At 30.8% G+C, this 11,557-nt stretch overlaps 2 protein-coding genes across 2 annotated transcripts; both read left to right on the forward strand.

Annotated features, from left to right (window-relative positions):
- The first annotated feature begins 813 nt into the window (after positions 1 to 813).
- On the forward strand, positions 814 to 2,109 carry LOC129971992 (zinc finger protein 569-like). Its single transcript, XM_056085971.1, has one exon. It carries the CDS (start codon positions 814 to 816, stop codon positions 2,107 to 2,109), a length of 1,296 nt encoding a protein of 431 aa, XP_055941946.1.
- A 3,731-nt stretch (positions 2,110 to 5,840) lies between these two features.
- On the forward strand, positions 5,841 to 10,230 carry LOC129971993 (uncharacterized). Its single transcript, XM_056085972.1, has 4 exons — positions 5,841 to 6,852; positions 7,019 to 7,224; positions 7,486 to 7,740; positions 7,945 to 10,230. Exons 1-4 carry the CDS (start codon positions 5,841 to 5,843, stop codon positions 10,228 to 10,230), a joined length of 3,759 nt encoding a protein of 1,252 aa, XP_055941947.1.
- The last annotated feature ends 1,327 nt before the right edge of the window (positions 10,231 to 11,557 follow it).

The following is an 11,557-nucleotide window of genomic DNA, read 5'->3' on the forward strand; positions in this document are numbered from 1 at the left end:
AAAATAAAAAGGAAACCGAATCGCTTCTTTTGGTTTATAGGGAGACGAAATAAAAAAAATCTTAATTTAATCAGTAAAATATTTTGATAAATAGTTTTTTAACAGAATCTCATTCAATTTCAAACCATTTCATAGCTATTAGTGAAGTTGAGTGATTGCATTCAAAGAAAAATTTTTTTAAACAAAATGTAAATTTTTATTTAATACACATATATAATTCAATTTTAAAATCTTAAACTTTTATTTTCCTCTTGCTTTATAATATTTTTGAAATTCTTGATTGTTCAAAGGAATCACGCAATTTTGAATCATGATTTTATATTGCTCAAATGAATCATGAAAATACACTCAAAGTAATCAATTCGAACCAACTAGAGGACACAGGTTAAAAAAAAAATCTTGCATCACCGATTCTCTCTACGCTAATTCTGTTATAGTACGAGAGGTAATATTTTTTTGATATTAACTTAATTGACTTCCATGTTAAGGTAATTCAAATAATAAAATAGGTAATCACGTAAAGCGTAGACTGATGTTAAATATCAGGCCTCGTTTTCATTATTAGAATCGAGTGTAGTAATTAAATTTAGAACAAGGGGCTCTAGTATGTTATTTAAGAAACCTTCAATTCATAATTTATTGAAGTTTCAAACAGAAGTACCTTTTTTAACTGTAGAAAATCTCAGAAATATAAAAACTCAATACAACGCCTACAGCATGAAACTGCTATAACTACATAAATTCCAATTTCTTTGCTTCTATAAAAGTTTATTGTGCATTTGTGATAAGACAATATTATTTTGAGTGAAAATAATGGGTAAATGCCGTTGCAAACGTTGTGGAAATATATTAATACGTGGTGAGGATCACCCTTGCTTCATTCACAAAAAAATTGACTACAGGTATTCAATACAACAGGAAGCAAAATCCGATGACAACCTTGATGACGGAAACGATAAATCTACGGAAAGTTCGAATGACAATTCACAGAATTTAAGTCGTGCTTTTGGACGAAACGAAAGTAAAAGATCACTGCTCAGAAGTTTGCTTCTATTTCAAAATAATGAAAGAAACAAGTCTACGAATTCTGCAGGGAGCTCCAACTATTCACAACCAAGGAATCCTTCTGATAGTTCATATTTTCATCCCATTTCAGATTTTCAAGCGATTCAAGTCCAAACAAATCAAAATGTCTCTTTTACGGCTTCTTCAGAAAATGCTGAATCTAATAACAGACATGAAAATGATTGTATCGAAACCTATAACAGAGAACAAGCTGCTGCCGGATCGAGGGGTATTGATATACAAAATCTAAGAGGATCAGGTGTATCGGATCATCTGCATGCAAAACCTGATGAAGAATGCAAAATGTCTCTTGAAGATAGCAAATCGCAGTCTTTGAAAAAAGATAAAAATTATTTTGTAGATGATTTAGAATATATCAGAAATGCTCTTACAGATAATAACAATATTTTTGGAACTGCGAATTCAACTGAGAATCGTGATCTGCCACCAGGAGATTACGAGCCGAAAAATTGCAAAATGCAAGTGTCACAATGTGTAAATGATGAACATATTTCACCGGAAGTGCCCTCTCAGGTTCACACTAAGAAGACGAAAGTGGCTACCTTCGTGAAGGAACCTCGTTCTACCAAAAAAGATGACAATGCTGTGGCTGGACCTTCCGGACTCTGTGCCCGTAAGAAGAAATTTCCTAAGACGTACAGTAGGAAAGATACTTTTAAACCGAATTATCAAACACACACTGGCAATGAGCCCTTTATGTGCAATATATGTAAGAAAAAATTCTCTAAGAAATCAGATTTCGACCGACATTACATAATGCACACTGGCGAAAAGCCTTATGAATGCGCTATATGTGAAGAAAAATTCAGTTGGAAATCATGTCTCATCATCCATTATCGATTACATTCTGGCGAAAAGCCTTATGTGTGTGAATTTTGTAATAAAGGTTTTGCTCAAAAGAGTAATCTTAAAATACATGTAAGGACACACACTGGAGAAAGGCCATATAAATGTCCATCTTGTGAAGAGTCTTTCATAAACAGCAGCAATTGTAAAAAGCATCACAAAAGAAAGCACGAGTGATACTAATTTTAAAAGTACAGAAATAATTCTTTTACTCTAGTCTGAAGTAGCTTGGAATTCATTACTGAGTTTAAAAAAATTTTCATTACTACAATTTTATTAAACATTTTTTTTTACGAATTTTGCTAATTGGACGAAGTTCATTTATAGATATTAAACTTATAAGCTATTTTTTAAATTTGTTATTGACGATGAAAATGCGTTTTTCTGCTTAAATGACTATATTTTTAAGTGTTTATTGTTTTTAATTTTTTAAAAATCTTTTTTATAGTTTTTAATCCTAATGAGTTATATTCTTGTGATTTTAAACCAAACATAGAAGTCTAAACTCCCATTTAATAAAACAATCGTTATTCCCTGCTTCCGCTTTAATTCATATATCATTACGATATTTTAATTGAAATTCCCATCGACTCATATCTGTAATAATTGACAGCAATACTTCTATTTTGAATTGGTGTAATAAATTGTGTTTTTTTTTTATCTTCATGATTAATTAAAGAATAAATATTTGCTCCAATTGGACAATTTAGATAAAACGTAATATCTATAGTGAATATTAATGACTAATTTCGCAAGTTATCCCTTTTTCCGTATTTCGTAGATTATGTGCTACGACATATATTTAATGCATTTTTGTAAATAGTTTAATAAGCATTTTTATGTTAGATTTAAGATTCGAATATCTTTGTGATATTTTTTTTCTTTCTAAGAAATTGTTTGTGGTCATTTGCAATCAAGGAATAAATTATGTGAATTCAATGTGAATTTTATTTTGAATAATTTGTATATTCTCTTCTAATAGTAAAGATAAATGTGTTGATACATGCTGGACAATAAGAAACCAAGCTTCGGCAAATGTGTATTTTAAATATCGGCAGTTTGCAGATCCGAAAGAGGATTTTGTAATGATTGCTATCAGTTTAATTAGTTATAAAACAAATGAAATTTTGGCTTCTTTCTTCAATAATTTCAGAAGCAAAAAATTATTTTCAAATCATACTAAAATTCGAGGCTTATTCATTTCAAAGATACAATTTTTAGATGTATAAATGTATTTTAAATTTTTAACAAATGAAAAATAAATTAAAATTTATTTTACAGCAATATGTTTTATTGTTGAAGTGAAACTCTGATTAATTTCACTTGTATTAACTTTTTATCTTATATTTTAACCTTTTGAATGGCCAAGAAATTATGATTCGGCTTATTTTTTCATGTTGAGGATTTCAATATAAAATGTGAAGTATTCTTTTATCTAAAATTTTAAAGTAAGTATTATTACCTTTTTTTGTTTTTGAATCATAAGATACTAATCATTATTTAAATAGACCCTTTTTATAACATTTCTGCCATTCTTATAAAGTAATTGGATGAAATGAGAAAAATGAATAAAAGACAGAAAATGAGAAAAAGTTATTCAAAAATAAATAGGATTTTGTGTGACTTTTAAAATAGTATAGGTTATATATCTAAAGAAAAACTCTGAAGCAAAAATTTATTTTATGGAGGATGTTATTAAAACTATATTATATAAAATGTTAAAATAAATCTTTTTTACCATCAATCCAAACGCACCATCTGTCACAAAATCTGTTAATCTATACTTATAATAAAGCTCAATGTGTGTGTGTGTGTTGGCGCTCTACAGGCCAGACCGTTTGACCTACAGTTACCAAATTTGGTACATGTATACCTTGGAGGTTGGGAATGTGCACCTGGGGTTCCTTTTTTCGAATCTTTAATTAGAATTTTAATTATTAATTAAAAACTAACTTTCCCGCCAAAAAACTCTTCCATTTTCCCCACCGCCAACTTTTCCGCCAAATGAGTAAGGCTTCAGTTTTTTTTTCTCCCAACAGTAAGGAGGCTAGGGTTAATATTTTTCGGCGGATTATTTCAAACGATTCTGTTTATTTTCTTAATGTTTGATGAATTTAAAATTAAACATTGTTCATCAATCGATCTTTCAGATTCATTCTGAAGTACTTTTCAATTAAAATAAAACAGAATAAAGGAAATTAAAAATTTCTAATCCGCATAGCGTTACCCCAACTGGCGTAGAAAAAAAAGCACGTATTTGTGTTACGTAACTGGCGTTGAAAATTCACGCATGCGCATTATGTTGACAATTATTATCAACAGATGCGAACTGGATTTAAATTATTTTTAGGTTCGCTGTATGCGTTTGTAATTAAAATGTATTTATGTTAGTTATATATTTTTTTCATATGCTTATAGTTTTAAGTACAACGTTTTTTAAGTAGTTTTTTTTAAATCCGTTTTTAACCGTTTATTTTAAACGATTCGTTTTATTTTCTTAGTGTTTGATGCATTTAAAATTAAACATTGTTAATGAATCGATCTGTTCATGATGAATCTAAGAAAATTTTATTGACAAATTCTTGAGATAATTATAATTAAATTAAAAAAGATATTCTTTAGTGCCCATAAAGTTTAAACGCTGAGTGACTCTATTTTCAGTAATCAGATTATAAAAAAATGCTTTGTTTCAGTAAAAAATATTATTATATTAATTGAAGATTAATTCTTTCCACTTTAATTTAAAGAATAAATTCTACGGGTGCTAACAGAAAAATAGAGAGATACATATTACGTTATAACTGAAGGCCTTTATAATATTATGAATAAATTATATGACAATCAAAATTTTAAGTTTTAAAATATTTTGATGAAGAAGCTATTAAAGTAGGAAAATATTTAATTATTAAAATTTTAACGAACATTAAGATTGGCGAACAGGCTGGTCGACAAACTCTTGAGATATTACATAAATTATGAAAGATATTTTTTGTACCCATAAAGTTTAAATGCTCAGTGACTCTGTTTTTATTAATCATGTTATTAAAAAAATTAACATTTATTGACGAACACGAACACACTGATATTCACCGTTACTCTGATTAGACATTATAAAATCTGAATAGCTAAACATAAACGTGTAAACAGCTGTGCGCTGGTTTCTATGGCAACACAGCTGAAAAGGGAAAAGTAGTTTCTAAAACAGAACATCTGCTTTAAACAATTTTATAGAATAACTTTTCCCCTTTTTCGTTTCATTTTTTAAAAAATAACATATTTAATAAGAACACCTGCTTTACTCAATTTTTTAGAATAATTTTTTCCTTTTTCGCTTGCTTTAAAAAAACAACTAAACATAAAAAAGAAACATATCAAAATTCTAGACAAACTGCGCATGCGCCTGTCTCCATGGGAACAGAGCTGGAAAGGGAAAAGTCGTCTGTAAGACAGAAACCCAATTTTTTAGAATAATTTTTTTTTTCCCTTCTTCGCTTGCTTTAAAAAAAATATTTAATAAAAACACCTGCTTTACACAAATTCTTAGAATAATTTTTTCTCTTTTTCGTTTGCGTTAAAAACAAAAAGACATATTTAATATTTTGGCAACATACAGTTAAATAGTTTGAGAAAAAGAATTGAATACAAATCTCAAAAAGAATTTTTCAAATCCGATAATCAAATTTTAACGTACAAATAACTGAACCTAAAAACTTTAACTGTTTTGTAAATTTGGTACTGATTTTAAAGAAAAAAAAAATTATATTTTCTATATAAAACGTATGTCTCCCTCAAGGAAAAATAAATGTTTAAGGTCAATTCAAAACCGAGAAAGGAAAAGAATCGCGACTTCTCGGGAAAACGAAAATCAAGAATTTCATCAACAACGGCAAGTGTTTAACAGCCAAAGAATGTCCAATTTAAGAGCATCGGAAACGGACGAGGAAAGACGAAATAGACGAGTTTCTAACAGCCAAAGAATGTCAATTTTAAGAGCATCGGAAACGGAGGAGGAAAGACGCAATAGACGTGCATCTAACAGCCAAAGAATGTCCACTTTAAGAACTTTGGAAACTATTGATCATCGCCAATTAAGGCAATTAAATAACGGGATGAGGATGTCAAACAGAAGAAATAAAATCTGGAGACAAAAAGAAAATTCTGCATTTGCATATGATTCCAATATTTCTTATAATTGGGATTCTCTAATTGAAATTGGTCGAATGGTTATTGAATGCAGTTTCTGCAAGGCTCTTAAATGGAAAGGCGAATCCAGTAGCATGTGCTGTAATAATGGTAAAATTCAAATTCCTTTGCTACAAACACCTCCAGAACCACTCCTCACGCTTCTCTCGACCGATTCTCCTGATGCAATTAATTTTCAAACTAACATAAGAAGATATAATTCATGTTTTCAAATGACTTCATTCGGTTCAGGACGAGAAATTAGAGAGCTAGGTTTTATGCCAACATTTAAAGTTCAAGGACAAGTGTACCATAGAATAGGTAGTTTACAGCCACAACCAAATGAGGAGCCAAAATTTCTTCAAGTTTATTTCGTTGCTGATAAAGAACAACAGGTTGAACAGCGCTGCAGGAATGTGAATGACATAAAACCAGGAATAGTGTCGCAACTACAAGAAATTCTACATCAGCATAATAGTTATGTTCGAAGTTTTAAATGTGCAATGGAAAAAATCACGCCAGAAATGAAAATTGTCATTCATGCAGATAAAGTACCCTCCGGTGAACATGAAAGAAAATTTAATGCTCCGACAATATCAGAAGTTGCAATTATCTTAGCTGGCGATAAACATGGCAGTCGTGATATTTCGTTAGAGCTGAGGAGTAATGAAATAAAAAAGATAGCGGAAACTCATCGCGCGTACGATGCATTACAATATCCATTAATATTTTGGCAAGGTGAGGAGGGATATAACTTTGAATTGCGACAAACCAATCTTTCAGGTGAAAAAAACTACAAAAAAAATTTCAGCAATGGATTTTTATGCTTTTAGGATTATGTTTCGTACATCAAATTTCAATATTATTTTAAGGTGCAAAGAACTTTTTCAACAATTTGTTGTAGATATGTATGCTAAAATTGAAACCGAGCGACTACGATTTATACGTTTGAATCAAAAGAAACTCCGTGTCGAAGATTATATCCATTTGAGAGATGCTATAACTAATGATGATAATATAAAACAAATTGGAAAACCAACAATTTTACCATCTACTTTCACAGGCAGTCCTCGATACATGCATGAAAGAACTCAAGATGCCATGACATACGTTAGAAATTATGGAAGCCCTCATTTATTTATTACCTTCACATGCAATCCACAATGGAGGGAGATTACAGAAGAGTTGATATTAAGACAAAAAAGCCATGATAGGCATGATATAATATGTCGAGTATTTTATTTGAAACTGAAATCGCTCCTAAATCTTATAAACAAAGGGAAAATATTTGGGGAAATAAGATGCTTTATTTATACAGTTGAATGGCAGAAGCGTGGACTTCCACATTCACATATTCTTCTGTGGTTTCAGGAAAAATTTTATGCTCATAAGATTGATGACCTAATTACTGCTGAATTGCCAAATCCTGAAACGGATCCAATATTATACAACGTTGTTAAGACACAGATGATACATGGGCCCTGTGGGAGCATTAACCCTCTGTCACCATGTATGAAGGATGGAAAATGTACAAAAAGGTATCCAAGAGATTTTTTAAAAGAAACACAAACAGGTCACGACGGATATCCACTTTATCGTAGATGGAAACCTGAAGACGGAGGCCAAGTAACAATAAAGAAAGTTCGTGGCTCTGAGGTTGTGATAGATAATCGATGGATTGTTCCTTTTTGTCCATTGTTATCAAGAGCACTCAATGCACATATTAACGTCGAATATTGCAGTTCTATAAAATCTATCAAATATGTGTGCAAATATATAAACAAAGGTTCTGACATGGCTATATTTAATTAAAAAAATAATGACATTCAGCATGACGAAATTCAAACGTATGAAATAGGAAGATATCTCAGCAGCAATGAAGCAGTTTGGAGGATATTGGGGTTTCCTATTCACGAAAGGCATCCCACTGTTGTTCATTTAAATGTGCATCTTGACAATGGTCAGAGAGTTTACTTTACAGAAGAAAATGTTTTAGAACGAGTGCAAGCTCCACCAGAAACTACTTTAACTGCATTTTTCTCTTTATGTCAAAGTGATGCATTTGCTCGATCTTTATTGTATCATCAAATGCCTAAATATTATACATGGAGTAAAAGCAACAAGAACTGGGTTCCTAGGAAATCTGGACAAGCTGTGCCTGATCACCCAGGAATTAAATCAAGTGATGCTCTTGGTCGTGTCTACACCGTTCACCCAAGTAATTCGGAATGTTTCCATCTAAGATTATTGCTTCATGAGGTTACAGGCCCAACATCTTTTTCTGATTTAAAAACATTTAACGGAATTGTTTGTGAAACTTTCAAACAGGCTTGCGAACTGAGAGGGCTTCTGGAAGACGATTCTCATTGGAAAAGTACGTTAGATGAAGCAGCTACAACGCATTCAGGGCGAATGTTGCGAGATCTATTTGCCGTTATTCTTCACACTTGCTGCGTATCTAATCCTGTACAGTTATGGAATTTACATAGAGAAAATATGTCAGAAGACATTTTGCATAAAACAAGAATTACAGTTAATAATATGGATTTAGATTACAATGATGAAATATTTAATAGCGCTTTACTTGCTCTTGAAGATAAAATTAAAGCATTGGGAGGTACAGATTTAAAAGTCTTTGGACTTCCAGAGATACACCGTGATATTAATAACAGTTTAAATTATGAAATAATAAGAGAGAAATGTTACAACATTCATCAACTAACATCATATATTGAAACAAATGAACCTAATCTGACTGACGATCAAAGACTTGCTTTTGAAAAAATTACATCTGCAGTTTATACAGAAACTGGTGGTATATACTTTTTGGATGCTGCAGGTGGAACAGGTAAAACGTACCTAATTAATCTTTTATTAGCAAAAATTAGACAAATGAATCTAATTGCTCTTGCAGTAGCTTCCTCTGGCATTGCTGCAACTCTCTTGACGGGCGGAAGAACAGCTCATTCAGTCTTCAAATTACCAATAAATTTATCGTTTGTTAAAAATCCAGTTTGCAGCATCTCAAAAAGTTCAGATAGAGCAAAATTGCTTAAGAAATGTAAATTAATTGTATGGGATGAATGTACAATGGCACATAAGTTGGCATTGGAAGCTCTTAATACAACTATGCAAGATATTTTTCAAAATAACAAGTGCATGGGTGGCGTAACTCTGGTTTTATCTGGTGATTTTCGCCAAACTTTGCCTGTTATTCCACGAGGCACAAAAGCAGATGAAATGAATGCATCGATAAAAGCATCTTATATTTGGAAAAATGTTCAAAGATTTGGATTGAAAACGAACATGAGAGTTCTTCTTACAGGTCACATTTCCACCGAGCAATTCGCTCAGAACCTACTTCATCTCGGTAATGGAACTATGACAATTGATAGTGAAGGATTGATAACTTTGACAAATATTGGTAACATAGTAGCAACAATCGAAGATTTTCAAGATACAGTATTTCCAAATATCGAAAGTAATTTTCGTGATATTAGTTGGCTATGTGAAAGAGCTATTCTTTCTCCAACGAATGAGGGAGTTAAGACGATAAATTACTATCTGTTAAGGAAATTAGCAGGTGAAATTCAAATATTCAAATCTTTTGACACGGTAATTGAAACAAATCAGGCAGTTAATTATCCAACAGAATTTTTGAATTCATTGGAACCATCTGGTATACCAACACACAAATTAGAGTTAAAGATTGGCGCACCTATAATGCTTTTGAGAAATCTAGACCCACCAACTCTTTGCAATGGAACAAGACTAATTGTGAAGAAATTGATGCCAAATGTTATTGAAGCAATCATATCTACAGGCCAATCAGCTGGGAAAGATGTCTTTATCCCACGGATTCCTCATATACCATCAGATGTCCCATTCCAGTTTAAAAGAATTCCATTTCCAGTTAAACTGAGTTTTGGTATGAGCATTAACAAATCTCAAGGCCAATCTTTAAAAGTTGTTGGCTTAGATTTACGAAGGCCTTGCTTTTCACACGGGCAACTATATGTTGGTTGCTCGAGAGTCGGTGATAATAAAAATCTGAATATCCTTGCACCACAAGGAAAAACTAAGAACATTGTATACAGAGAAATATTAGAAGAATAAATAAATTAATTAAATTTGAATATGACAAAGAATGAGAATAGTAGTAAGAATTCTTTTCAAAAGGACAATAGTATTTAAAGATGCTACATCCTCTTTTAAAATATTTTATTTATACTTATTGGGTAATGAAACCTACTCATAGTTTTGTTTTTTCTTTTCACGCCTTATTTAAATCTGCTGGATGTCTCAAGTGGGTGTAATGTTGAGTAATGGTATGATAAATTCTTATTTTCTTTATCTTATTGTTTTCTGGATTCGTCAAGTGCTTACTATGAGATGATATGAACTTTGAACATTCCCAGAAAGACATTTTATGTTAAAAATTTTATAATCTGTTTGGATAATGCTATGTAGGGGTACGCCCTTTTCCTGTTGGATGAAGGAGGAATTCCTTCTAGATTTTTTTTATCTCATTATTTCCTGGATCCGGTTAGAACTATGTTAGTTGTGTGCTTTTGTCATTAAATTGTATTTATGTTAGTTATATATTTTTTGTATATGCTTATAGTTTTAATTACATCGTTTTTTAAGTAGTTTTTTTTAACCTGTTTTCGACCGATTATTTTAATCGATTCTGTTTATTTTTGTTTATTTTCTTAGTATTTGATGCATTTAAAATTAAACATTGTTAATTAAACGATCTGCTCATGATGTATCTGATGTATCTTATGTTGACAAATTCTTGAGATATTATATAAATAAAAAAAGATATTCTTTAGTGCCCATAAGGTTTAAATGCTCAGTGACTCTTTTTCAGTAATCATATAAAAAAATGCTTTGTTTCAGTAAAAAGTATTATTATATTAATTGCAGATTAATCATTTCTACTTTAATTTAAAGCATACATTTTACCGGAGCAAACTGAAAATTAAAGAGATACATATTACGTCATGACTGAAGGCCTTTATAATATTATGACTATCAAAATTTGAAGTTTTAAAATATTTTGATGAAGAAGCTATTAAAGTAGAAATTACATAAAATATTTAATTATTAAAATTTTAACGAGCATTAAGTTGGCGAACCGGCTGGTCGCCAAAGGCGGCTAGTAATATATAAATCTGAAGAGAAAACTCAAAGAAACTTATTTCTTCTAAATTCACTTAATAAATATGATTAACAGGAAATTCTCACTTTTTGATTGCAAATCATGATGTTTACAAGTCGAAATAAATCGTCTGTCTTATAAAAAGTAATAGTTGACTCAAAAGTTGAATATAATTTTGTCTTCAAAATATGTTATTTGGTTAAAATCTTTTAGTGCTTTTAATAAAATTTATTTTAATTGCTCTGATGTGAAATAGCCTTAATTATCTCTTCGAAGCTG

This window comes from Argiope bruennichi, chromosome 6 (assembly GCF_947563725.1).
Source record: "Argiope bruennichi chromosome 6, qqArgBrue1.1, whole genome shotgun sequence".
Lineage (NCBI taxonomy): Eukaryota > Metazoa > Arthropoda > Arachnida > Araneae > Araneidae > Argiope > Argiope bruennichi.